The 23,644-nt window shown below is 39.2% G+C and overlaps 2 protein-coding genes across 3 annotated transcripts; both read right to left on the reverse strand.

Annotated features, from left to right (window-relative positions):
- Nucleotides 1–178: 178 nt before the first annotated feature.
- LOC138604286 (mitochondrial inner membrane m-AAA protease component AFG3L1-like) lies at nt 179–10,768 on the reverse strand. The gene is made up of 17 exons (XM_069676222.1): nt 10,649–10,768; nt 8,972–9,062; nt 8,796–8,861; nt 8,597–8,715; nt 8,128–8,277; nt 7,959–8,033; nt 7,235–7,359; nt 6,850–7,123; nt 6,589–6,726; nt 6,318–6,471; nt 6,108–6,215; nt 4,210–4,335; nt 3,960–4,070; nt 3,533–3,648; nt 3,184–3,384; nt 2,337–2,531; nt 179–2,137 (listed from the first exon to the last, which is right to left on the reverse strand). Exons 1-17 carry the CDS (start codon nt 10,766–10,768, stop codon nt 1,910–1,912), a joined length of 2,397 nt encoding a protein of 798 aa, XP_069532323.1. The 3' UTR covers nt 179–1,909.
- Nucleotides 10,769–12,060: 1,292 nt separating this feature from the next.
- Nucleotides 12,061–23,028, reverse strand: def8 (differentially expressed in FDCP 8 homolog). 2 transcript variants are annotated; one of them, XM_069676338.1, is made up of 12 exons: nt 22,899–23,028; nt 21,666–21,789; nt 19,473–19,567; nt 19,213–19,362; nt 17,415–17,556; nt 16,900–17,064; nt 16,510–16,637; nt 15,712–15,825; nt 15,364–15,444; nt 14,388–14,528; nt 14,046–14,155; nt 12,061–13,752 (listed from the first exon to the last, which is right to left on the reverse strand). In XM_069676338.1, exons 2-12 carry the CDS (start codon nt 21,772–21,774, stop codon nt 13,659–13,661), a joined length of 1,329 nt encoding a protein of 442 aa, XP_069532439.1. In that variant the 5' UTR covers nt 21,775–21,789; nt 22,899–23,028; the 3' UTR covers nt 12,061–13,658. The 2 variants fall into 2 exon arrangements, with proteins under 2 accessions (XP_069532439.1, XP_069532517.1); XM_069676416.1 differs by lacking the exons at nt 21,666–21,789; nt 22,899–23,028 and adding an exon at nt 20,806–20,871.
- Nucleotides 23,029–23,644: the final 616 nt, after the last annotated feature.

A 23,644-nucleotide genomic window follows, 5' to 3' on the forward strand; every position in this document is an offset into this window, starting at 1 on the left:
AAAGCCCTTACACTTTCAGTGGACATATAACCAATGAGTGGGCGTGTATGAAGAGGATCTTTCCATGGTAACTCCTGAACTCAGACTTTTTTTAATAATATGTATTTTCCTTAAAGATAAACTGGGCTGATACGACAAACTATAGACATTTAAAATGAAAACACAGAGCAGTGGGGTATAAAAACAGTTTAATATCAGTGTGAGGCACAGCAGCGTCACACTTTATGCTTCATTCACATTTGCATCAATGCAAAACCAACAATCATCACTTCATGTAAAAAGAACATCAAACAAGAACAGTAGATTGTCAAGCAGGCACAAAACACACTATATCTGTATATACAAGCAGCCCGCTCTTTATCTTCTCATTCTTTTTAATATCTGGATGACAAACATGTTCCAGTGTCAGCTGCTCGGGCTCCTTTAACCAGGAAATGCCTGATTTAAAACGGTCCCACACTGCTCATACTGCAAGGCATTCATAGTTCAAGTATATTTTCTTACATCAAACTTGTTTACTCAACTAATGAGTGTTTGCCTGAACAAGTTAGATCCTGTTATCATTATGATTAGAGTGAGGAACAAACTCTTCTAGGAGTGGTCTCACATACATGAGTTGAGAATGCTTCATGAACAGTTGTCTAGCTTAGTTGGCTCACAATCAGAGAAACATTTAGACAAAAGCCACAATTGGCTGAAGGGATGAAAAACAGTGATGTGTTTTCATGTTAATAAATGTTCAGGAAGGAGTTTCAGAGAACACATAATCCATCTGTGGAAGATTTGAGCCCTTAGTCAGCCCTTACTTTTACGCATGAATTACAGTACGGCACAGAAAGTGTCAGCCTGGAAGTCGTTTCATATGAAAGAAGTTTCTAAGAGGCAGTTAAAAGTCGGAGGTAGTGTAAGTGGGTGAAGAGTTAAAAGTCGCGTTTAGAGCACAGACTTCAGTGCTGACGTGTATTGCTGCAGGAAACAGGAGAAGAAAACAACCTACAGTACATGTGATCCAATAATATCTGTAACATCACTCTTATACGCACTAAGAGAGTATACAAACACTGAGTTCTAACAGCTGCCTTCACTGATATGTATCAATGAGATCCAAGTTATTAAAAGTTGAATAGTATTTAAGTATATTAAGCAAGATATCTGAGAATGTCTTTTAAGTACAACTGTGTGAAGTAAGCTTTTAACAGTCACAAGTACAGTACTAATACCCAGCCTGGTTTCGCCTCTCAGGGGCGTCACATTCATAATATTTAGCTTTTCACATTATAATGTGGTGGTTGAGACTCAAAGCTTTGTTATTAGATTCATATGTTTATGGAAATCTCTAAAGAAGGATTGATTTTATGGTGATATCGAGAAAAGGTTGAATAAGGGGAACGAGCTTCAGAAGAGAATTGATCTCATGTGAAAGCTGTCGCATGATGTTATCTAAGTCTTGACTATTAAAAGCATATCGCTCTATTTTATGTGTTTTTTAGCTGACCTTGACTTTAGTTTATTCTGTGGCATGTCAGTCTATGTAATATATCTGGGAAATTCTTATGAGCATTTTATTAAGGCTAAAAAAACGTACCAACTAAACGCAAAAATTATCGGCCGATTAATCACTAATGAAAATAATCATTAGTTGCAGTTGTGTGTTTGCTGTGTACAGCGGCATCAGAATGCGGATGGACGGCATCTCCAATATAATGTAAGCCGCAAACTGCATGCGACACAGAAACCTTTGCTTACACATACAGAACAGTTCAGACCCGTGCAACACATCACCATCCCTCGCTCGGGAAGGTTTTTTTTCCAGAGCGGTGACAGTCTGCAGTCTGGACCAGATGCCGCTGCACGCCTTAAATATTCACCTGAATCCAGTGGAATATTTCCCTTGAGGCTGCGTGTCCACCTAAAGGTACAGAGCTGATTTGTTCTGCTGATTCTGCAGGTGCTTTTTATCCCCTTTGTTCCTGTTCCAGTCCTTCAGCCCTACAGGTAGAGATGTGTCCTCCTCATACTCCCCCAGCCCCTCAACAAACTCCTCGTACGACGACTTCTCATGAAAAGGACGATTTCCGAGCAGCTCCACCATGTCGGCCTTGTCTAGAATCTCCTTTTCTAGAAGACGTTTTGCCACCTACAACACAGGACAACATGTATTTATTGTTTAATAACTATGGTTATAAATCCCTGCTGGCTGTTTAACTTAAGGTAGCTCCGGTTTGCAATCTCCCTCACAATTCATCATCAGCTTTGGAAAGCAAGGCTCTTCATCTCTACACCTCTCCATCCTTTTGTCCTAATCTTACTTAAGGGTTAGGGTTAACATTTCTTACCTTCTCCACCATTTCTTTCTTATCGGTGACGAGCTGAAGTGTTCTCTGGAAAGCAGTATCTATAAGCAGGCGGACCTCTTGGTCTATGAGCTGGGCTGTAGATTCACTGTAGGGCTTCTCTGTGACTATGTCGCCCTGCTGAGGGAGGTCAAAGGACATCTGACCCACTGCCTCGTTCATCCCAAACTGAACAACCTGAAACATGGAGAGAAGTGAGAACTGGAGGTCAAAAGTTGCACCACTTTAAATATATATATATTTTGGTAAATTACTGTTTTTATAGTTAATAAAAAAAATATTGATTGCCTTATTCACCCAAGATCACCATACGAACCATTAGAATATGTACATCAGTTCTGACCTTCAACCAACCAGCCAGAATTTGGGTCATTTTGAAATTAAATTTGTTGCTAAAATAAGTGTGTTATCTCACAGCAAAAGTTGCCTTAGAATACAAACATGCCCTTAATAGGTTAATGGCTTACTGGCCTTTTTTAAGCACCAACACAATCAGTCAGTAACCGTAACCATGAGGTTATCATAATAACCATGATGTTGAAGATCCAATAACCTTATCAAAGAAGCTATTTTAGCCCATATCACATGTTTATTATTGATTTATTAACTCCACATGTGATGTTAAATCAACATTAAGGTTTGCAACAATTACTTCAAGTCATGTAGGCATTAATCGGTGTCAACTTTATCATATGACAGTGTTTGACTTAACACTAAGTCCCAATCATTTTATATTGAGACAATATACAACACAATATATTGTTACTTAGTAGTGTGCTTCCTTGTGTATCAGTTGAATGCTTGTTGTAAAATGCCTGCATGTGTTTACCTGTGCATATGCAGACTGCGTGACCTTCCTGAGGTCATCGTGAGCCCCGGTGGTGATTCGTCGAAAGAAAACCTGCTCGGCCACTCGACCCCCCAGCATCATGCACATTCTGTCAAACAGCTGCTCTCGGTTGAACAGGTACTGTTCTTTAGGCAGATACTGTGCATAACCCAAACCTTTCCCTCTGGGAACGATGGACACCTGAGGGAGAAGAATAAAGTCAATATTATTAGCAATAGAAAACTTGGTAAAATCCTAATGAGTGAGTGAGGAAGGCACTAAAATTGTGTAAAAGAAATTAGATAGTGTAACAGCAGCAGTGTGAGAGAAAAGGAAATGGTGTCTCTACCTTCAGCAGGGGGTCTGCATGTTCCAGGAACCAGCCCACCACAGCATGTCCAGCCTCATGATACGCCACAGTAGTCTTTTCTGGAAGCTGCAGTACCTGAGACTTTTTCTCCAGACCTGAGAGCAACGATGAGGTCTTACTAAACTGCACTTTGTATGTTCTGCACAAGCCAAAAGTTCCCAGTGTTCATTTGTCATTCAAGGACACAGTGGGGACAGATTGTGCATGAGCCAAAGACTTTATCTTTGATTTATGCATGAAATCACACTGTTAAGTACTGTAGAATCAGAGCCTTAGAAAGAAGTCTCAGCGTGATGAGACTTTAAGATAATTTCCATCACTACTGACTTGATGGAGGACTATAACTCTTATCCAACAATCATTCTGAGTCATAACATCACGTGCATAAATGTGTTTGTTAACTTACCTCCAATAACTCTGTCGACCGCCTGCTCAAAGTGCTTAGTGCTGATATGTTTGTGGAGGTGACGTGCACCGATTAGAGCAGCTTCATTACACACATTAGCGATATCAGCCCCTGAGACACACATAGAGACACAACAATTAGGTCAGGCTGCGAACAGACACACGACAACCTGTATGATCCTGGTGGAGCAATCCTAAAAACTGAGCTGTGAGCAGACATGCTGCCATGGACGTGTATCTCTTGTTCTTACCAGTAAAACCTGGGGTTAGTGCAGCTAGCTTCCTGGACAAAGCCTCTACTTTTATACTGGAGTCCAACTTCAGAGGTTTTAAATGCACCTTAAAGATGGACGCCCTGCCTTTAATATCTGGTGGGCCTGCAGAGAAAAGAAACAAATGTATTATGAATTTATGTTTTAGAACATCACATTTAGCTTTAAGTACAATAATTAGTAGGCAAAATATGACTTGGACAACTGTTGCTGCAGAAGTAAAATGATCACATGATCCTGTTACAATGCAGAATGTACTTATAAATGCTAAAAAGGGGTCTTTAGAGATGATGCATCCAACTTTGATGTATTAGCAGCCAACACTTGGCAAGGTTGTCTACGCACTTTTTACTTCAAGTCAAACTAATAAAAGAGGAGGTAAATGGCTTCAGCTTAATGAAATCAGTCTTGAAATGCTAGAAGTGCATCAAACTTGGCAGTAAAGTGCAACATTAGGGGAGAAAGATATGATCCCCACACCGCAGCATGAGCACTCACAAGGCGAGAACTGTTTCCATGTGTTAGCAGAGTCATGAGGTTAAACATACATCAGTGATGTGGCTGTTGACATGTAGCAACAAAAGACCAGTGGAAAGGAAACAGAGAAAGTCAACAACACCACAGAGAGGAGCGATGAGTGCTGCCCTCATGTTGGCCTCCTGTTATCTAACCCTGCTGTTGTAGAGAAACAGCTTGATCCAGTTTTCTGTGTCCAAGAGAGAAAACTGTCCAGCCCACCATTGTCCAGCAGCGCTGGCATTAAAGCAAATTAGATCTTAGCACGGCAGAAAAAGATTAACAACTTTACCCACCATGATAAAAGCCCACAGTCTGCAACACGTGCTGTTAGGACATAAGCCAGTCTAAGAGGCTTGAAGCTGCTTTGTAAGAAAAAACAAACAAAGAAAAGAGCCTCATTTGATCCGAAGCAGGTGGAAACTCAGCTAATTCTGGGTCTTTAATGGACATTATTGCCACTAAATTGAATTTGTTGCACAGTGCCTGCTGTGCAGCTGCATGTGTTACCATGCTACTAAGGCGCACGGGCAAGCAAGGAAATAAACTACAGGTTTGCTTTTTGTCTACAGGAAACAAAGAAACGGAACAACGACAGAATCACTGAAAGAATTCAGGTCCGCGTGATTTTTATGGATGAATTCAGAGGCAATACGTAAATCAGAAAACCTGCATGCATATTGGCATAAGTGATCTAATGCAGGTAAAAGGGAGCATGAAGGTGAGTTGTTTGAGGAAACAAACAATGGCATTCATCACATCCTAACAAATTAGAAATATAAATGGATTTAAAATTGTATTCTTAAGTTGTTAAGTTAATTCGTTCTCAAAACAGTAATTGCGGGAGCACACTTCCCAGATATCCAGACAGCGTCACATGTCACGGTTGCAGTTGTATCTTACAATGTTACAATGTTACAATTTCATTTAGCAGACGCTTATGTCCAAAGCGACGTACATCTGAGAGTTAATACAACACAAGCAACGATCGAGACAGGAGGGAACGAAGTCGCTAAGTGCCAACAAACAACTTCAAGCGCAACCGGACACTGGTGCTTACAGGCAGTGCACACCCAGACACCCAGTCTGTAATACTGCAAATGCAAAGGCTTTCATCAGTGGGCCATAAGCTCAGTCACCATTGTGTTACCTCATTCGGCGACAGATAGTGACTAAACAGACATTAATCTTCAAGATTATTACTGCAATGTCGAAAAGAAACAAGATAACATTGAAAATAATTAATTATGTATGGAAACTATTTAGAGAGTGCATAAAGAAAAATGACTTCTCAGGAAGTTCTCAGGAAAATATAAATCTAGAGAGGAGACAGTAACAGAGGCAGAGCTCAGACACGTTACCTATGTAAACATGTCGATCAAAGCGCCCAGGCCTCATCAAAGCTGGATCCAAGATATCAGCTCGATTGGTGCCGGCTAAAACAACCACGTTAGAGCTGCTGTTGAACCCTGTTACAAGAAAAACAAAAAGGCATACAAAGTTCCTGTTAAATACTTGACAAGTAATGGGAGCTAGATTAGAAAACTGAACAAGATGAGATAACTGCCTACCGTCCATTTCCACCAGCAGCTGGTTGAGCGTGTTTTCCTGCTCGCTCTGGCTGCCAAAGTTACCATTGCCTCTCTTCCTGCCCACCGCGTCGATCTCATCGATGAAGAGGATGCAGGGGGCATTTTTCCGTGCTGTGGCAAACATGTCTCTTATCTATCATAAGACAGGAAGAAATATCACTTTAAATTAAATTAGGCTTTTCCGTGTTTTTGGCATCTTCAAATTAACAATCCAAACAAGACTCCTTGTCAGAGTCCAGAATTCACTGACCCTGGCTGGTCCGACGCCAACAAACATTTCCTGGAACTCTGAGCCGTTGACAGTGATGAATGGGACCTTTGCTTCTCCTGCAGTGGCCTTAGCTAGCAATGTCTTTCCAGTACCAGGAGGACCAGATAACACTGCTCCCTGAAAACAAAGATTTATGATTACAGACAAAAAGCCAACTTGTGATTCAATTCAAACTTCATTTATAGCTCGCGAGCTTCCTGGAAATTGGAAAAATCCTTTATAATAAACAGTATAGCACACCTTTGGGATCTTGGCTCCGAGGTTCTGGTACTGCCGCGGGTTCTTCAAGTAGTTGACAAACTCCAAAATCTCCAGTTTGGCCTCCTCACAGCCTGCAACGTCCTTGAACCGAACGCTGATGTTGTCTTTTATGACCTTGGCTTTAGACTCACTCATGCTAAAGGGGTTTCCTCGCCCTTTTCCTCCTCGTCCTCCTGCCATTGGTCCTTGCCGTGAGGCAAAAAGTAAAAAACCCACCAGCAGTAATGTTGGGAGGATGCTGAAGAGGAGGGTCCTGTGGGGCCCGAGAAAGAAGCTCGTTAAGCCAGCATCCACACGAGCAAATCCGACGAGCATAAAAGTCACTTATATACAAGTTTCAGCTGTTTATTAGTTAAAATCTCACCCATCACTTTCACTGCTGTAGAACACGGGTACTTTCTGTGTGGGCTCCAAATCCAGCTCTTGCTGAGCCGTCTCCAGGTTATGCTCAAATGAGTCAACACTGCCGATGTTGAACCACAAGTAACTCTGAAAAAAGAGAACATATAACATTCAATATACCACATGTATACCCTCAACTTCAAACAAAGAAAGACTATGTAACCTGTTAAAGAAGGGACAAGGAACAAATGTTTACAAATAGTTATACAATTCTTCCCCTTACAATTGAATATATGCAATAAATCACCCCAAAGCAAAGTCTTACATGGTCTGGTAGGACCAGCAGCTAATGGTGGCTAATGTTAGCAAACTCTTCAGCATGAAAGGTCATTCTGATTATTACAAAAAGATGATCCACTAACTAAAAATCCATTAACTACAACCTTCAACTGTGTCTAATCGCCCTAATCTGGGATTGATTTTAAAGCTAACCTAATAAGACGTCATTGAGTTTAAATCATGTTGAATGTACGACACGCCTCTGCTTGTGTTACTGTTGAACTTTTTTCAATCCCTTCCCAACAACGGCCGGGCTGGTGGGCTTTTCTTACACTGTGCCATATCTAGCATGTTTTTGAGAGGTAATATGCACAGTATAACTAAACCCTGATTAGAACTTATGACCTGCAAACAAAGTTTCCCATAGAAAAAGCTAAAGCACATGACAGCACTTTTATTGCGCTCACCACTTCTGATGAGTTCACTCCACGTGCAGGAATCACTTTGACATATTGTTTATTGACAACCTCCAGGTGATCCACCTGTGTAGACAGCACAATATTCAGTTTGTTCACACAAACAAGCAGAGATAAAGATACCAACAAGTGGAAGAAACCAAAAGTAAGCGCCTCTTACCAAGCCTCTGTTCAAGTAGTGATGCACAAAGTCCTTCCAGGAGATCTGGACCCCCGTCTCTCGGAAGTAAAAGTACATAAAGGCCGAGGTCATGCCTGCAGCGCCGATGGCGAAATTACGAACTGCTTTTGCATCCAGAGGAAAATCCTCCTATTTGATAAAAGAAATGTTATAAAACAGAGGACACAAAATGAGTAAATTATATTACATTCATATTTTTAATGTATACATAGCATGGCAAATTTTTTAACTTGATTCAATTTAAGTGTTACTTTAAATTTCACAAAAAAGAAATGTGAAAATAAGTAAAATCAGGCGAAGACTTCTAAAGATGTCAGATTCCAGCATATTATCAAATATATTCCACATTAAAAGTGCTTCCGTGTAGTGCATTTTAGTGAGATGGATTAACAACCTGAGTTAAAGTAATTACATGTAATGTCTGAAACTTTCTGGCCTTGTTTCACACCTGAAAGCGCGTCCATGAATACCATTCATCCTTTTTTCCTCCTCTCCCTCCTTTATCCCCATCATCTCTTGTGTCCTGCTCGTCCCTTACAAGAGATTCTGGCTCTTTGGTATTTTCACCTTAATGTGACAGAACATGGCATCATACACTGCAGAAGAGCTGAGGACACAGGATGTAAAATGTTTCTTGCTGTGAATACTTGAGCTTTCCTCACCTTCAGCTGATTTGTTGCTTTCTTCAGTCTTTGGGAAAAACTTTTCAAAACCTAAAAGCAAAACACATAGACCAAAAGAATTAGACCTAAACAGATTAAGGTCATTGTGTGCACTCAGTGAGCTACATTACATGGTGTAATAGCATTAGGAGGAACATTACCTCTTGGTGGTTTGTTTGAGCTGAGGAACCGAGCGAGTGGGAAACTGTGTTGATATAATCCTCCACATCTCCTTTGGATCAGTGAAGACTTCTGAAATAAATACAAGTCAGAAATGAATATAAGCAGTGAAGACCTGTGGAAATGAAATATAAAGACAGAAAAGGAAACTCAACATGCTGCATGTGATAGACGTTTAAGCAAGTTGAAAAGGTAGACAGGAACTGAAAAATGAAACATGATCATCTTCAGCCCCATGGTATCTACAGCTGTTATGATTCAGACATGCAGGCAAACTTTCATGTTAGAAATCCATCCCGCTTCTTGCTTTCTTCTTAAAAAAACCCAAACAACATACTTAACTAGATTACTGTAATCCTATAATGGCTTAAGTGACTATAGTTAATCTAGTTTCATAAGATTATTACAACACCGTTGTTTACTTATACCCCAAACAGAGGCTGTAATGCTCACATGGTGTTTACAACCATATCTGTCACACGTTAATAATAAACACAGATTCAATTATTGATGAGGCTAACAATCTCTTTCTAACACACAACTGACAAATGGTTGATTGGGATTTATTATCACAGCACAAACAATCCTGCTTTGGAAACTATTTGATAATATTATGTTTTTTACATAATGACACAACATAAAAAACCAAAACATTGATTTCCTCCAGTTAAATTGAGAAAACGAAGTTAATTACACATAAAATTCAAATGAATAAAACCTTAATTTCTCCAGTTGGTTTTATATTCATTTTTACCCATATCTGCCGCCATACTGACCGTATTTCAACATGTAATAACCATTGTTGTCTGCTAAAATTAGCCTACCCATGTATTGCCTGGGCTATATTTATCAAGAATGGAGAATATCCTATCAAGTGTACAGTATAGGGAGTAGTGTTGGCTACTGTTTCAGTTTCAATGGACCTCCAAAATGGAAAATAATACAAGGCCTATATACTTTATCTCAAATGACATTGATCAGTGGTAAAGGGTAGCCCTTTATACTGTAAATATTAGGCAAAAAAAATCTCATCTCTGCCCACCCTGCAAGTGAACCTCTCAAACATCTTATTTTGACGGAAAGTCAGTGATAAATTCCAGTCATTGGGAAAAACAGTCCTCCCATTGAAAGGGTTCACTTCAAGATTCTAGCTCCAGCACACCACCGACTCGTGCTAGTATTCAATGATTTATTAGCATGTCTTCAGACACTTATCTTATTATAAATGTAGGCTAAATGCAACTGAATGAGTGAATAAGAAAGAACATGGGCCATACACGCCCCCTCCCCCACAACAGTAACCAAGACACACCCCCCTCAAGTGAAACGTTATGAAACTGAGGAAATTGACTTTTAAATTGCACATAATCAAATGGGCGTCTCGTGAGAGTACAAACAGAAAAGACTGACAAATAAACATCGCAGCAGTGTGTTTGTTTACAGGTTTTCGGGGTCTATTGCATGCACAGAGGAACACTGTGTTCTTTCACACCACAAAGATAAAATTCAGTCTAACAGGACTCCTGCTCATGCAACACACTGTTAAACAACGCACATGCAAGTGGCTGTTGTAAAGGAAAAAAATTGCATTGATGAATTTTGAGAAGACTTTAGCGAGTTTGCATAATAAGAAAAACAAAAACAAAACGTCACCATACCGAGGCGAGAACTCCGCTGTTGCGAAAAGTGGCTGAAATCGTGGATAAGTCTCGGCTCCACGTCCGGACGGTCCGGACCCGGTTCCGAAAGGGTCCGACACTAATTGAGAGGAGCCCCATCTCTTCAGCAACTCTCCCTCTGCTTCACTAAACGGCTGGAAGAAGTATCAAACAATACACCCAGTGCAAACAACAGCCCGTCATCTCGCGAGACTTCGGTTACAACAGAGCCGAGTGGGGGTTTTAAGTATCTGATATGAATTAAGTCCTAAATACTGATTTCTTTCTCACTTCTGGGCTCGAGTCCCAAACTAAAGCTTTAAAATTTGTTTAAAAGAATGTACTAGCAAAGTACAAAGCCTGGAGCTTGAATTCTGTCCAAAAAGACAGGATGTGAGTAGCCTGTGTTTGTTTTTGTTATTTTTAAGATCCAGCATTCACTAGGTTCACAGGATTCAGTGTGCACAGCAGCAATCTTTTTTTCACCATGTTTAATTTATTAATGAACCAATTTTAACTGCGTGTAACCTGTGTGCGTTGTGTTATAATGCCATTACCTAAAGACTGGTTTTAAATTTGGCTCCAAAATCATAGGACATACTGTACTGTGCATAACGTTGTATAATGATTGGCGGAAGTCCAAGCCCTCGACCAATCCTTACGTACACGTGCATTTTCTGTACACAGCAAGACACTGATACCGGACAACATGTTACCTTGGAATCTGGGGAAGGGGATCAACAGGTTTCTTTTGTTTTGTTTTCTTACCATTTTGTAGACATTTTATGGACCAAGGGATTTCTGAAAATACTCAGTAGATTAATCAAAAATAAAAATAATCAATATAGCCCTATGATTTCACCTGAAAGCTAAAGTTATATACGCATACACCGACACATTCCTACGCTTATAGAGACTATTAAACAGGGGCCATGATAAAGTATTTGACATTTACAGTTATTACTTATACTGTTATAAACCTTTAAAAAAGGTTTTCTCGAGCAATTTATCAACATTCATAAAAATATTTCACAGCATTGAAACTTATTCAAAAAGATGTTTTGCAAGTTCTCTAGCTTTAAGTTATAGCATTTTGGGCTACTTCTGTTGACAGTTGAAAAATAGATTGTAATACATACACGGATGAATTACCTAACAACCCTGAGAGGTAGGGTTGCAAGGGTCAGGTCAGGGGGTGAGGGTGAGCCGTGTTTAAAGTGGAAATTATCAACATTTGTCCTGCACAGTAAAGACCAGGGCTGTCATAATCAGTGAATATCTGAAATACTTAGTGCAAAACAATATTTAATTTCATATCATTGTGTTGCTGTTAGTTAAATCAAGGTAGAGGATTACACAACTCTGGTATAAGGGGCCCAGTATTTGTTTTAAACACAACACTGCTGCATTCCTGCATTTCATCACTTTATTCATGCATTACTCCTCATGTTTTCCAACAGGACATGCCTCTTACAGAAGCCGTGTCTGTCCATTAGTTTGAAAAAAAATATACAGTACATCATGCTGAGAGATAACACAGCCAAAACTGATTATTTTAAAACAAATACTTCAGCATTAAACATTTAGACATTACCAGAGGTGTCACTGAACATCTTTGTCATCTCCAGACAGTCTGTGCAATAGGAACTGTAAGACTGAAACCATTAACATGATGGTTAGTGTATTAAGACGTTTGAGTAACAGCTGTTGGTAACCTGACAATCTTAGGCACACAATGCTCATAAGTTTTCACAAATATTTGCTACACTATGCACTAAACTGAACAGGATTAAACAGATTAAACTGTCTACAATGGGTTCACAGTTTTCAACAAAAAGAAAGCACTTTTTCTTTTTCACTTAGATGATTCTCCTCACACGAAAATGTACTGCTGATGCATGCTTTGTTTCTGTAGCAGATATATGTATGTATACTTCACATTATGGTTTAGTTTGCTGTATATATACAACCTTCCTTGTTGAACATTTGCAAGCCATATGTGTTGTTTTTCCTTATGCAGGGTGGCTTTTTGAAAATGAACAAACCTATACTTCAAGATATGTTGCAAATGAAATAAAAATACTGCTCTTGACCTGGAAATATTTTTTAAACCTGTTTAAACCATAAACAGAAGATAAGCATGAAAAGAAAATACGCATGAAACACAAGATAAATGTGAGATTAAGAGTTTGAACTGATGATAGAATGTGTATAAAAAATATAAAAAATAAAGTGGTGATATGATCTCATACTCTAACAGATTTATTACATTTCTTAATGTAAATTCTTAAACAATATCCACAATATAAACTTAGATAAATTGATAAATTGATGCTTGACAATGATAACTCAGTGCATGGTCACTCGCTCAGCTCTAAGCTTGTTTAAAGAATTCAAAAAGAAAACTGGCGGCTGAAAGGCAAAATGTTGGTTAATAGGGTGTTTGGATTTTGTTCTTATGAAGCTGAAGTTATAATTCTTAATTCAAATCTATTGATTGAGTATATGCAGCCTTAAAGTTTGGGATTCAGCAAAGTTGGCAGTATAGGCAAATGTAGTCGAGGCTTGTAACAGTAAATATTTTACTCCTGCATGCACAATCACTGTTTAGGTGACTTTTCTCTATAGGTTATTTATTTTGTACATTTATACAAGCAGTCACTCAAACACACACACACACACACACACACACACACACACACACACAAACACACACAAACACACACACACACACACACACACACACACACACACACACACACACACACACACACATACACAGTGTTCAGTTCAGTACGAATTAAAAAGTTTGATAAAAAATATATATATATTAATTTCCAGGTGGGGTTGTAGTTACCCTGCTTCATTAAGTAGTGCACAGGAAGGGAAAGACACTACAGTTTAAACATACGCACGAAACAAACCAAGGACGAGACAGAAAGCTTGTATCTTCGATCGCAGTGGAGCACAACACGATGAAAAGTGCAACATCCAGCTGTCCTCTGCAGAGTTATGCATCTTTCACATCTGACTCCTCGTCCTGCTTTCGATCAGTCATCCGAGCACATCGTGGACAAGTCGTGGAATTGTCATAGTAACAATCTCTGAAGAGACAAACAATAATAGTTATATATCCATTGTTAATGTTGTGTTGATTTTCATTTTAATTTCAATATTTGTGCAATTGTCCTTTTTTGCTATGAGTGGAACAAGCTAATTAATTCCTTTATTTCTTTGCAGATTAGCTAAATAACAGGACAGCTTGAGGATTACCAGTAGCTCTTCAAAAGCACAAAAAAAACTTTACAAATGTTTGCACAATTACATCTTTAAACTTCTAATAATCCCATAATTTGCTGTATTTATTAGTCTGACAGGTTGGCTGTGACCGACTGACCTGTGGAAGACAGCAGAGCAGTCGTGGCAGACTGAGGTGTGACTGTCAAAAGGGAACAGGATGTCTCCTTCCTTACACAGCTCACACACGAACCCTTTGGCCTGACATCGCTACACACACACACACACACACACAAACACACAAAATGGGACAGGAAGTTATGGTTTAAGAAGGTTATATGTTTTCTTCTCACTTAATTCCTAGTAATTCAGCTGTCAAAAGTGCATATTAGCTGTAAGTAAGCTTATTGCTTGGTTATGAATCACGTTAACTTAATTTTGTAGTATCTACTAACAAGCATTAATAAAAATTCTACTGATTTCTTTTTAGGTATGAACTCACGTCACAGTCTAGTTTGATGTGCTTAGCGAATGTGGTGTGGATCTCTGTGAGGGAGCAGCTGAGTCTGCCACTGGAGATGTCAATCAGATCCTGTAGTGAGTACATGTCGTCATTCTCCACAAAGTGCTGTCGGTCTTGTAGCTGGGGAACACAAAAGAAAACTATTTATGACAATGTATTACTGCTGAGTGAAACATATCCAGCCAGTATACCGTGAGAAAAAATATAGACTAAAATACTTTTTGTGAAATCCTACAACCGTAAAACCTGTAGTATACATTGCACCTAAGACGCGTCTGATTTTGAGGGTTTCCCAGAGGAAAAAAGGTCACTACAATACTATTTTTTAATATTCTTATTTTCATTTAAAACACATTCAAAACACACACAAATTAAAGCCTAACATCTGTTTTCGACATGTTGAGTTTGAAATCCTGTTAGCTACTGTTGCAGTAGCTAGCAGCCGACGTTAACATTGATTGTTGTGAGGGTAGCGGCCAAGTACCCCTCACTGGCGGTCATGATGGCGCATGTCTGTGACGAAGCTTTAGCTAGATTATAGCGCCATTGTTTGGGTAAAATACCGCAACACAATAAAACACTCTCTGCATTTCATACTGATATATTGATCGCACCGGTTTATAGGATGCAGCCCACTTTTTAGATGAAAGAAAATATATTATACGCCCAATTTTACGACAGAAAAAAGGAAAGTATTTTTAACAATTTACTAAATATAGATGCATGTATAGTGAAGTTCTTAAAAACTATTTATAATAAAAATTATATAAAGTATTTGTGTTGATACTGAACTTTTACCAAGAAAAGACAAGCATGTTTACAGAATCTAAACAAACACATATTACACTTCCACCACATGATGGCGCTGTTGTACTATAATAATTGTTGGTCGCGTATCATCATGACATGCCCGTGAATAGTTGTTTTTGTGTAGATAATGTAAAGAGCTGCTGACCTGTAGTAATAGCCGAGCCTCCATGGCCTCCTTACAGGTGATAAAATAGGGTTTCATCAGCAGAATATCTTGACGGAGTTTCTGTGTAAAGAGAAGTTCACACATACACATTCCTGTCAGTCACATCTAATGCACAGAGTCGTTGTTGATTTAACATCTCACTGCATGTGCTAGCAATAGTTATTTGATCGTCAGCATAGTTGCATCTAATGCATAACAGAGTGACAAACTGCTATGGTGGTTTGGGTAACAACTGTAACTACAATGAAGGTTTAAAACGAGGTACCCTTTTCTATTTACACTATGACTATCTTTACTCTTCACATAAAGTGAAGCCTACGTACTAACCCTGATCTCGACCAGTTCCTCCACAAAGTTGAACAGCAGCGGGTTGATTTCTTTCAGCTTCAGCACAGGTCGGGGTATCATCAGGGCCAGGTAGCGCATTGAGGAGCGACAAACCTGGAAAAGAGAGACACTGTCAGAACACAGATTGCCGTTTGGAGAATACCAAAGTGAAGTCACTCTTTATAACACTTTCACAGCGAGACAGTGACATGGGTTAGACCAGCCTGTAAGATCAGTGTAAATCACTTGACCTGGAATCAAAACAACCTTCCCAACCTTGTATGAACTAAAGAGTTGATACGATGCTGAATGGCTTTCATTAAACATTTCTATCAGAGATTGGACTGTGAAATATATAATTGATGCTTGCAGCTCTCAAACAGCAGAAGAAATAAGGAAATTGTGTTAACAGGCTGTAGCATACCTCATGACCAGTAAATTGATTTCTGTAATGTAATCTGATGTGCAGCAGTTTAGAGGAGTACAGTTGCAGATTTGTGTCCCTTGCTACAGTGCAAATGCAGAGTTAAATACAGTATCAAATGATTCATATGCATTGTGAAGCAGTGTTGTAGTACTCGAGTCCAGGACTCGGACTGGAATCCGACTGGACTTGGACTCGAGCAGTGATGACTCGGACTTGGACTCTGACTCGCTCATTGACAGCAACTCTGGGGACTCGAGACTCAATTCGGACTCGAGGTTTGGTGACTTGACTACAACACTGTCATGAGGTGTAAAAACTTAAGAGGATGAAGGGATGAACATGATGTTGTTCTGTGAGGCTGTTGAGGGTACCTTTCGTGGTTCAAACTCCCAGTTGTGGATGACCCGAGCTGGTACGATGGCCGTGTCATTCCAGTGACATGTGCTGCAGTAGTACTGACCCGTGTAGTCGCACTGTCTGGCTTCACTGGGCACGCCCCCTACAAGATAAATATAGTGAATCAAACTTTGAAACAATTGAAACCAAGATGCAACACCCTCATTAAACATTTTGGCTATAAGATATGTTGTATAAAATAAAGAAAATAATGTTCCATGTTTTTTTTGTCATATCTGGATGGCTCCTCCACAACATGCCTGTAAGTTTGATCACTTTAAACAGCCGACATATTATCTTTTTGATGCAGCGTTTCCCCCAACTTACCTTGCCTAACATAAAACAACACAGTATTTTGCACTCACTCAGTGATATAGGTGTGCGACATTCTGCACAGCGGTAATCCTGCCGGTCCAGTCCGATCTCAGGACAGATGCTGAGCTCGTACTCCGACTGGTGGCTGACCTTTGACCTGACACAGGGCTTGGTGATCAGGTTCATACACTTACTATGGCAACGATAATAGCAACCTGAAACAAAAGGAGGGGAAATCACAGGGCATGAAACTTTATTTGGCTCTATATTTATACTTAACTGGTCCCATATGAATGTTGGGTTAACAGATTCAAAGAGCTGTACAAATACGCTCCAATGCTCCACTGTTCAGAGAATAAATTCCCTGCCGGTGTCAAACAATTTACTGTATTGTAAGCATGCGCGTGATGCTTTAGAAGCACACAGAGAGCTTTGGCTTGATCAAAGAAGTCTGAATATTAAAAAAAATTGTGTTGGGGGGGAAAATGGGACGTTTTAAAATTTTCGGGACGACAATACCTCTACAGTACTATCGCTGACTGATACACTGCATAGTGTGTCTCACCTGTGCAGGTATACCAGGTCTGGATCAGGCCCCAGATGATAGTGCTACACTTGTCACAGGTCTGTTTGACACTCTTGCTCTTTTCTTTGGAGAAACGGTGCTCCAGGAGAGTTCTCAGATTAGGCTCATCCTCCTCAGGGTCCTTTGAGGGGACACATTTCAGAAAACAAAAACTCACCATGGAAACAAACACAGAAAAAGTACATGTACATTATACATAATTAAAGTAATAATCTCGAAGATTGTCATGTAAATAAATGTCTTTTAAGTCACTATTTATCTCCGAATGAGGTAACACAATGGTGATTGAGCCTATGGCCCACTGATGAAAGCCTTTGCATTTACAGTATATAGTATTATTATGGACTGGTTGTCTTTGGTGATATTCGCGGAAAAAATCACAAGCGGCGCCCAGTTAGTGACGTGTTTTCCATCAGCCAGCAGTGGTTGGTCTGCCAGAGAGGGTAGGCGGAGCTAAGCGGCTGCTTTTCCGGTCTCTGCGAGTGTTGCGAGTAAACAGTAATCTACTATGGCTGAACAAACAAAGAAAAGATGGATGACTACAGATACAACTTCAACAATAAGTGAAAATCCAAAGAAAAAGAAACAAATTGGACGCTTAGATGAAGCAAACAGTCTGAAAGGGAAAGCGACCGTCAGCGAGGAAAATCAAAGAGTTAAAACTGTTACAAAGGGAGCCAGCAGTATACGTCTGGTAAAATTGGGACGCGTCCTCCTACAATTACCGTATATTGCCATTCGGGGGCGCCCAAGAGAACAAAACTGAAATCTTTGAGATTGTCAGTTTAAAGCTAGTATGTGCATTTGCCTAAAAACTGTGATCTGATTATAAACAAAATACAATAATTTACACAATATTTCTTTAGTCCTTCTGTTGCTGTGTGATCCTCCCTGAAGCATCAGGCTGCGTTTTCAACTTGCATCAGGCAATTATACATACTGATTCCATCTTTACATAACATAGTGTGCAGTGTTCTTTATGATATTCAGCTGCTTCACATGATAGGGTTCAAATTGTCACAATATCTATGAAAATCATCCATGAAAGCAGAAAATGGTTCTAAGAAACAAGATCAGTGAATGAATAAACATTTTCTTTTCAATTAACTGCATTCAAATCCTGACTGACCTTCTAAGTCATTTATGTGTTGGATTCTCCTGCAAGACACTAGACCGGAAATAATACTGTTATTTCTGTTATACCAAGAAAATCACAACAGACTGAGTGTGTTATGTGAAAGACAAGGAGCTTTGCAGGATGTTGCCGATCTCCACACATGTTTATCAAACATGTTTATCAACTTATCAGTCGCCAAGAATGTCTGCAATGCCTGCTCTCATTTATCTCATGCAGGGCGGAGGCCAAAAGGTTAACAGTGATCCAATTAAATGTGTTTTTGGCACACAATAGGCCCAGCAGAACAGTCTTCTCAATTACTTCTACACTGATTCCAACGTATTACTTCTGAGATACCGGACACCTAAAATAGAATTCCTCCTAAACTATTAAACCCATTCATTTCTGATTAACCCCTAAATGCTTTACTTCCATAGTGCACTTGAATGCAACATTGCTTGAGGAACAGCCTCTCTTGAAACACAGTAAAAAGGCTTTTCATAATGCACCCTTATCTGCAAACAACCGTGAACAGCGCTTCATTCCACAAAATTAAATCATGCACGTAAAATAAATCCGTTATGAATTCTGAATCTTTCTGATCAAGCATCAACAACAACATCATGTCATCCACTTCTTAATTCACTCCTCAGTTCCAACCTTAAGCTCCTGCAGTTTGAGACGGAGGTGGATCAGTTTCACCACAGTGTCCTTCTGTCTCTCCGAGTGCTCTGGCAGCTCCAGGATCAGCTTTTTACATTCCTCTATGGCCAGTTTCAACTGCTCAATGTCAGACGCCACAAACGAACCCTGGAACAAGGGAACAAGAGCAAAAAAGTTCTGTATGTGAGCACTATCAGTTTCACCACATGAAACACTTTTAGTGTAATAGGTTTTTCAGAGTAGAGGTGGGTGCTTACCACAGGTCTTGAGAAGTGATCCTCAGCTAGTCCCAGGTCCATGGTCCGGTCTGAGCTGTGGGTTCTGTTCCCAGAGAACAGCTCGGGCCGTGCTTCTGAGAGGAGGACAATGTGGGATAAAGCAGTGTTCTTCTGGTTAGGGTACACACTATGGTCTGGCAAGTGCACTCAGTCATACATGTTAATTTCACACACATGACTGCAGCCACTCAAGACAACCCTTACACCCTGAGTCAACACTCCAGAAGAAGAAGAAGAAGAAGAACAAAAGCTCACAATGAACAACTGAAGGGATCAGTTATGGAGGTAATTGTCTTATCAGTTCTGTTAATGTGTAACAAAGCCTGCTGACAGACTCCGACTGTGTCTTTAAAGCTGCTGCTCAACAAGCTGAGTGAACTCTGAAGTGCTGATCACTTTGGTATCTGATGAACATGTTAACAATCTACTGCATAATCATTCATAAATCATTCATATGCTGCACAATCAATGAAACCACAGTGCTAATATTCTTCATCTTTATATGAACAACTATGCTATCAACCATTTCTGTGTTTCACCTCTGGTGCAGTACAGAGTATCAGTGCTATGTGCATTGGTGTAGTATAATGACAGCGCTTTTATTCTGCTAATGTGAAACTATTCACAGACATATTTTAAGTTAAGATTATAATATCATCATAATGTCAAAGATAATAACACTAGCAGGAAGTGGTTAAGGAGAGGCATAGCCTTGTTACCACATGGAGATGAGCTTGCTGATGTTTGTGATCATATTAGCTGCAACCATAGGCTGTATATAAAAGTGGAAGTAGCATCTATTAAGAAATTGAGCTCTCAGGCTGCTAAATGCTCCACTTATTTGAGCAGCTAGCACAATAAAATAACATCACAATAAACGCCACTTAATCAAGTGTACTGACTTTGCTAAATCTCTGCTCATTTTCAATTAAGTTAAGTTTGGTTATTACATTTTTTTTGTTGTTTTGTGTGTCTAGAAGAAAATACTAAAATAGAAAAGGGCCACAACACAATTAAAAATGGCAACACAATATACAATACATGGTCAGACTAGTAAAATAGAATCTGGGTCCACATTTAAACTCTCATCACAACCCTCATCAAGTCCTCAGTATTAACCTTGCATGCAGTAATTCTAAAGTATGAAAGTGAAAATGCATGCAGAAGGTACGTAGAAGGAAATGAGTTAGAGACGACTTACAAGCTTTACATCTCGAATACTTCAAATAATACACAGTAAACCACAATTAACACAAACTTTAGCAGCCTTACTCTCCATCTTACTGAAAAAGTGCAGACAAACGTTTGTTACCTGCGTACACCTCAGAACAAAACATGTTGATCGAATCGGCGTCTCAGTGCCAGACACAAAGCGGACAGTGAAGGACACCAGAAATCAGCAGAGCTAACAGTGTGTCAGGTCTGCGAGTCAAAACGACTTTAATCAAGCAGCTTAAATCTAAAATACAGGAAGTGTAACTCGGGTACTGCTTACAGTAATGCTTTTCAATTCCTCTAGTTTAGAGACATTTCCAACTTCCTTATCCATACACTTACAGTTACTCACAATAGTCCAGTGTTATTGTTCTCAATGCATTAGACTGGAAGAGAACAGATTAAGCTGTGTTAATTTTTGAGGGACTGAAGTGATCAAAATCATAAAAACAGTTTTATAAGGGGTCCCTGTTTATAAGCATCTCTCCGTATTTCCCCTGCATGCAAATTTGAAGTAAGTGACATTTAGAAAAGCAGAATCTGTTTGGTAAAAGAAATAGTTAGATCTTCATGATAGGCATATTATTACACCCTGTTTCCAACCATAAATCAATAAAATATTTTGTTGTTTATCCTTTTATGCCTACAGCAAACAACTAAAGGACAGAGCAGTATTTTTCTTCCTTGTGACAATCTACAAGCGGGGGAACATCAGTAATTTTTACACAACAATTGCTGCTAAAATCCTACATTAATTGGCCTCTTTTCACATCAGTCTACATCAGAAGATCTTTTCAAAGCTAAACAGAATACTGAAACTATATCTGGATGTTTGCCAAAGCAGACTACACCCATTCGCTAGCCACTGGAACCATACAAAATTTGTATTTGCCTTGAACTAAGCCTGTCAAATCAACCTTAAGGTGAGGTCATCTTCCACACTGTGAAGAGCTTTACCGAGCTGTGGGGGCGTCTTGCCTCCATGGGGACCATCTCCTTCCTCACTGCGATCAAAGGGATTGAGGCGGGTTTGGCGGAAATGTGCAGGTCTCTCATCAAATGCCATTTTTATTGGCTACATCTAAGAAAAACAAAACACATTGCAGTCAAACTCATTATTTTGCCTTCTCGTGTGTTTATGAATTGAAGAAGGAATGAGGAACTTTTAGGATCTTTTCATGGCAGCCAGACAGCAAATGTGTGTGAATGGTTATTGCTATTTCCCCATTCAAATTCAAATTCAATGAAGCTGCTTAGCCCTGTTGTAATGCAGTCTTCTGTTAAAACTTCGTCGTCTTCTTATAGGGTTATGTTCTGTATAAAGCTAATCTGGACCCTGTTTGGAAACTATACAATGTTAATCCTGCACTGATTAGACTTTAACACTATATTATTTAAATGATTATTCAACAGCAAAACACTCAAGAGCTGCCATGTCAAGAGATTTAGGAACTGAGCCACAGCTTAAAACAAAACATGGCTTTTTTTATGATCAGATCAAGGAATTGAGGTTTCTTTTATTGTTATAACAGGAAACCACAAGGGAAATCCTCACCCTGATTTTTTTGTTCACAAAAGGATGTGTGTCATTAACAGAATGCTGTGTGTGTTTTGAGGATGGGTGTCAATTAAAATGGAAAATAAATTAAATTAAAACTAAAACCCTCCTATAACAATCAAATTACACCAACCAGATGGACAATAACAACACTGGGCAACACTTAGCAGGGTGCAAATCTAATTAACAGGAAGTTATATATGTTATATAACGTTTCTAAATAATTATCCAGACACAGACATTTAATTCACTGTTCATAAAAGTGTTATCATGCACTTTACCATCGGGTTGAAGGAAGAAAACAAAGCAAAGCCTAAGATAAACAACGAACAGTTTGAGGGCGAACCTCATCGCTTCTAACCAATCAGGGCTGCTGTTGACAGTCCTCTATAAAACGGTAACCACGATTATGCTTTGAGACTGACGCTACTGCGAACATGTATTGTAACATGCATAAATAGTATCAACTGAAGATCTTTTTTATCGATGTTAAAAGGGGACATCAGCATCAATACACAGATGTCAACAGCCAGCTAAGCGCTAGCTAGCTAACAGGCGTTAAAAACAAACCAGTCATGTGTTCAGATGCTAACGTTAGCTAATTTAACGGCTCGGTGTGGTCGGAAACTTACCCCGTTGTTGACCCTATCTGTCATCAATGAAACGGCAGTGCTAAGATAAAATTCAATTCAACGCTTGTGGCTAATTTAAACAATCGTCCCCGTGTTGTTTTCCTTCTGTCATCATCACAAGGCTAGAAGTGTCAAGTCATATGTTGTTAATAGGCCAACTTCTGGTTGGTATTTTCAAAATAAAAACCTTTGGGCCTAACATGCAGTAGCGTTGCGTGATAAATATGCTGAAATTATTATTTTTTGATAATAATGTCTACTTAAAGATAAATTGTGTTTTATCAGATATTATTATCTCGTTTAATGTTGCCTATTAAACTATATGCTTTTATGGATGTGTGTAATGCTTTTACTTTGAAAATAAACTTACCTTATGTTGGGTCTCTTTCCCTCTCAATTAAAAACGCAAATTCAAGATAAAATCATAAACACATATTGTAATACATCTTGATTACTGTGTTACAATAAAGATTACTGCTGTATGTTTTATAGGACGTTGTGCAACACTGAATCTAGACCTTCTGCTTTTTTCCCAGAGACTGTAACTCTTTACTATTAACGACATGATTGTAGAGCGATGATGGAGGAAATTAGCATAATCATTTAATTCCTCAGTTGAATGCTTTTTTTTTTTATGTCTATAATGGTCATGGCAATCATGGATAGCAGTTTGGTGGGGTTGGGAGGAATGGATAGACTGTAGTTCTGTTTTTGTTTGTCCCTGTAATTTGGTCTTGGTTTTTTTA

Source organism: Semicossyphus pulcher, unplaced genomic scaffold (assembly GCF_022749685.1).
Source record: "Semicossyphus pulcher isolate SPU_LCO1_2020_fin unplaced genomic scaffold, fSemPul1.0.p SCAF_1, whole genome shotgun sequence".
NCBI classification, from domain to species: domain Eukaryota; kingdom Metazoa; phylum Chordata; class Actinopteri; order Labriformes; family Labridae; genus Semicossyphus; species Semicossyphus pulcher.

Coding starts and splice junctions, on each gene's coding strand:
- LOC138604286 (XM_069676222.1), bottom strand. CDS start 10,768: ATGGGGCTCCTCTCAATTAGTGTCGGACCCTTTCGGAACCGGGTCCGG. Junction 8,862..8,971: donor CTCAAACAAACCACCAAGAG/GTAATGTTCCTC, acceptor TTTTGCTTTTAG/GTTTTGAAAAGTTTTTCCCA. Junction 2,138..2,336: donor AGAAAGAAATGGTGGAGAAG/GTAAGAAATGTT, acceptor CCTGTGTTGTAG/GTGGCAAAACGTCTTCTAGA.
- def8 (XM_069676338.1), bottom strand. CDS start 21,774: ATGGCATTTGATGAGAGACCTGCACATTTCCGCCAAACCCGCCTCAAT. Junction 15,826..16,509: donor GGGAGTTTGAACCACGAAAG/GTACCCTCAACA, acceptor TCTCTTTTCCAG/GTTTGTCGCTCCTCAATGCG. Junction 14,529..15,363: donor AGGCTCGGCTATTACTACAG/GTCAGCAGCTCT, acceptor TGTGTTCCCCAG/CTACAAGACCGACAGCACTT.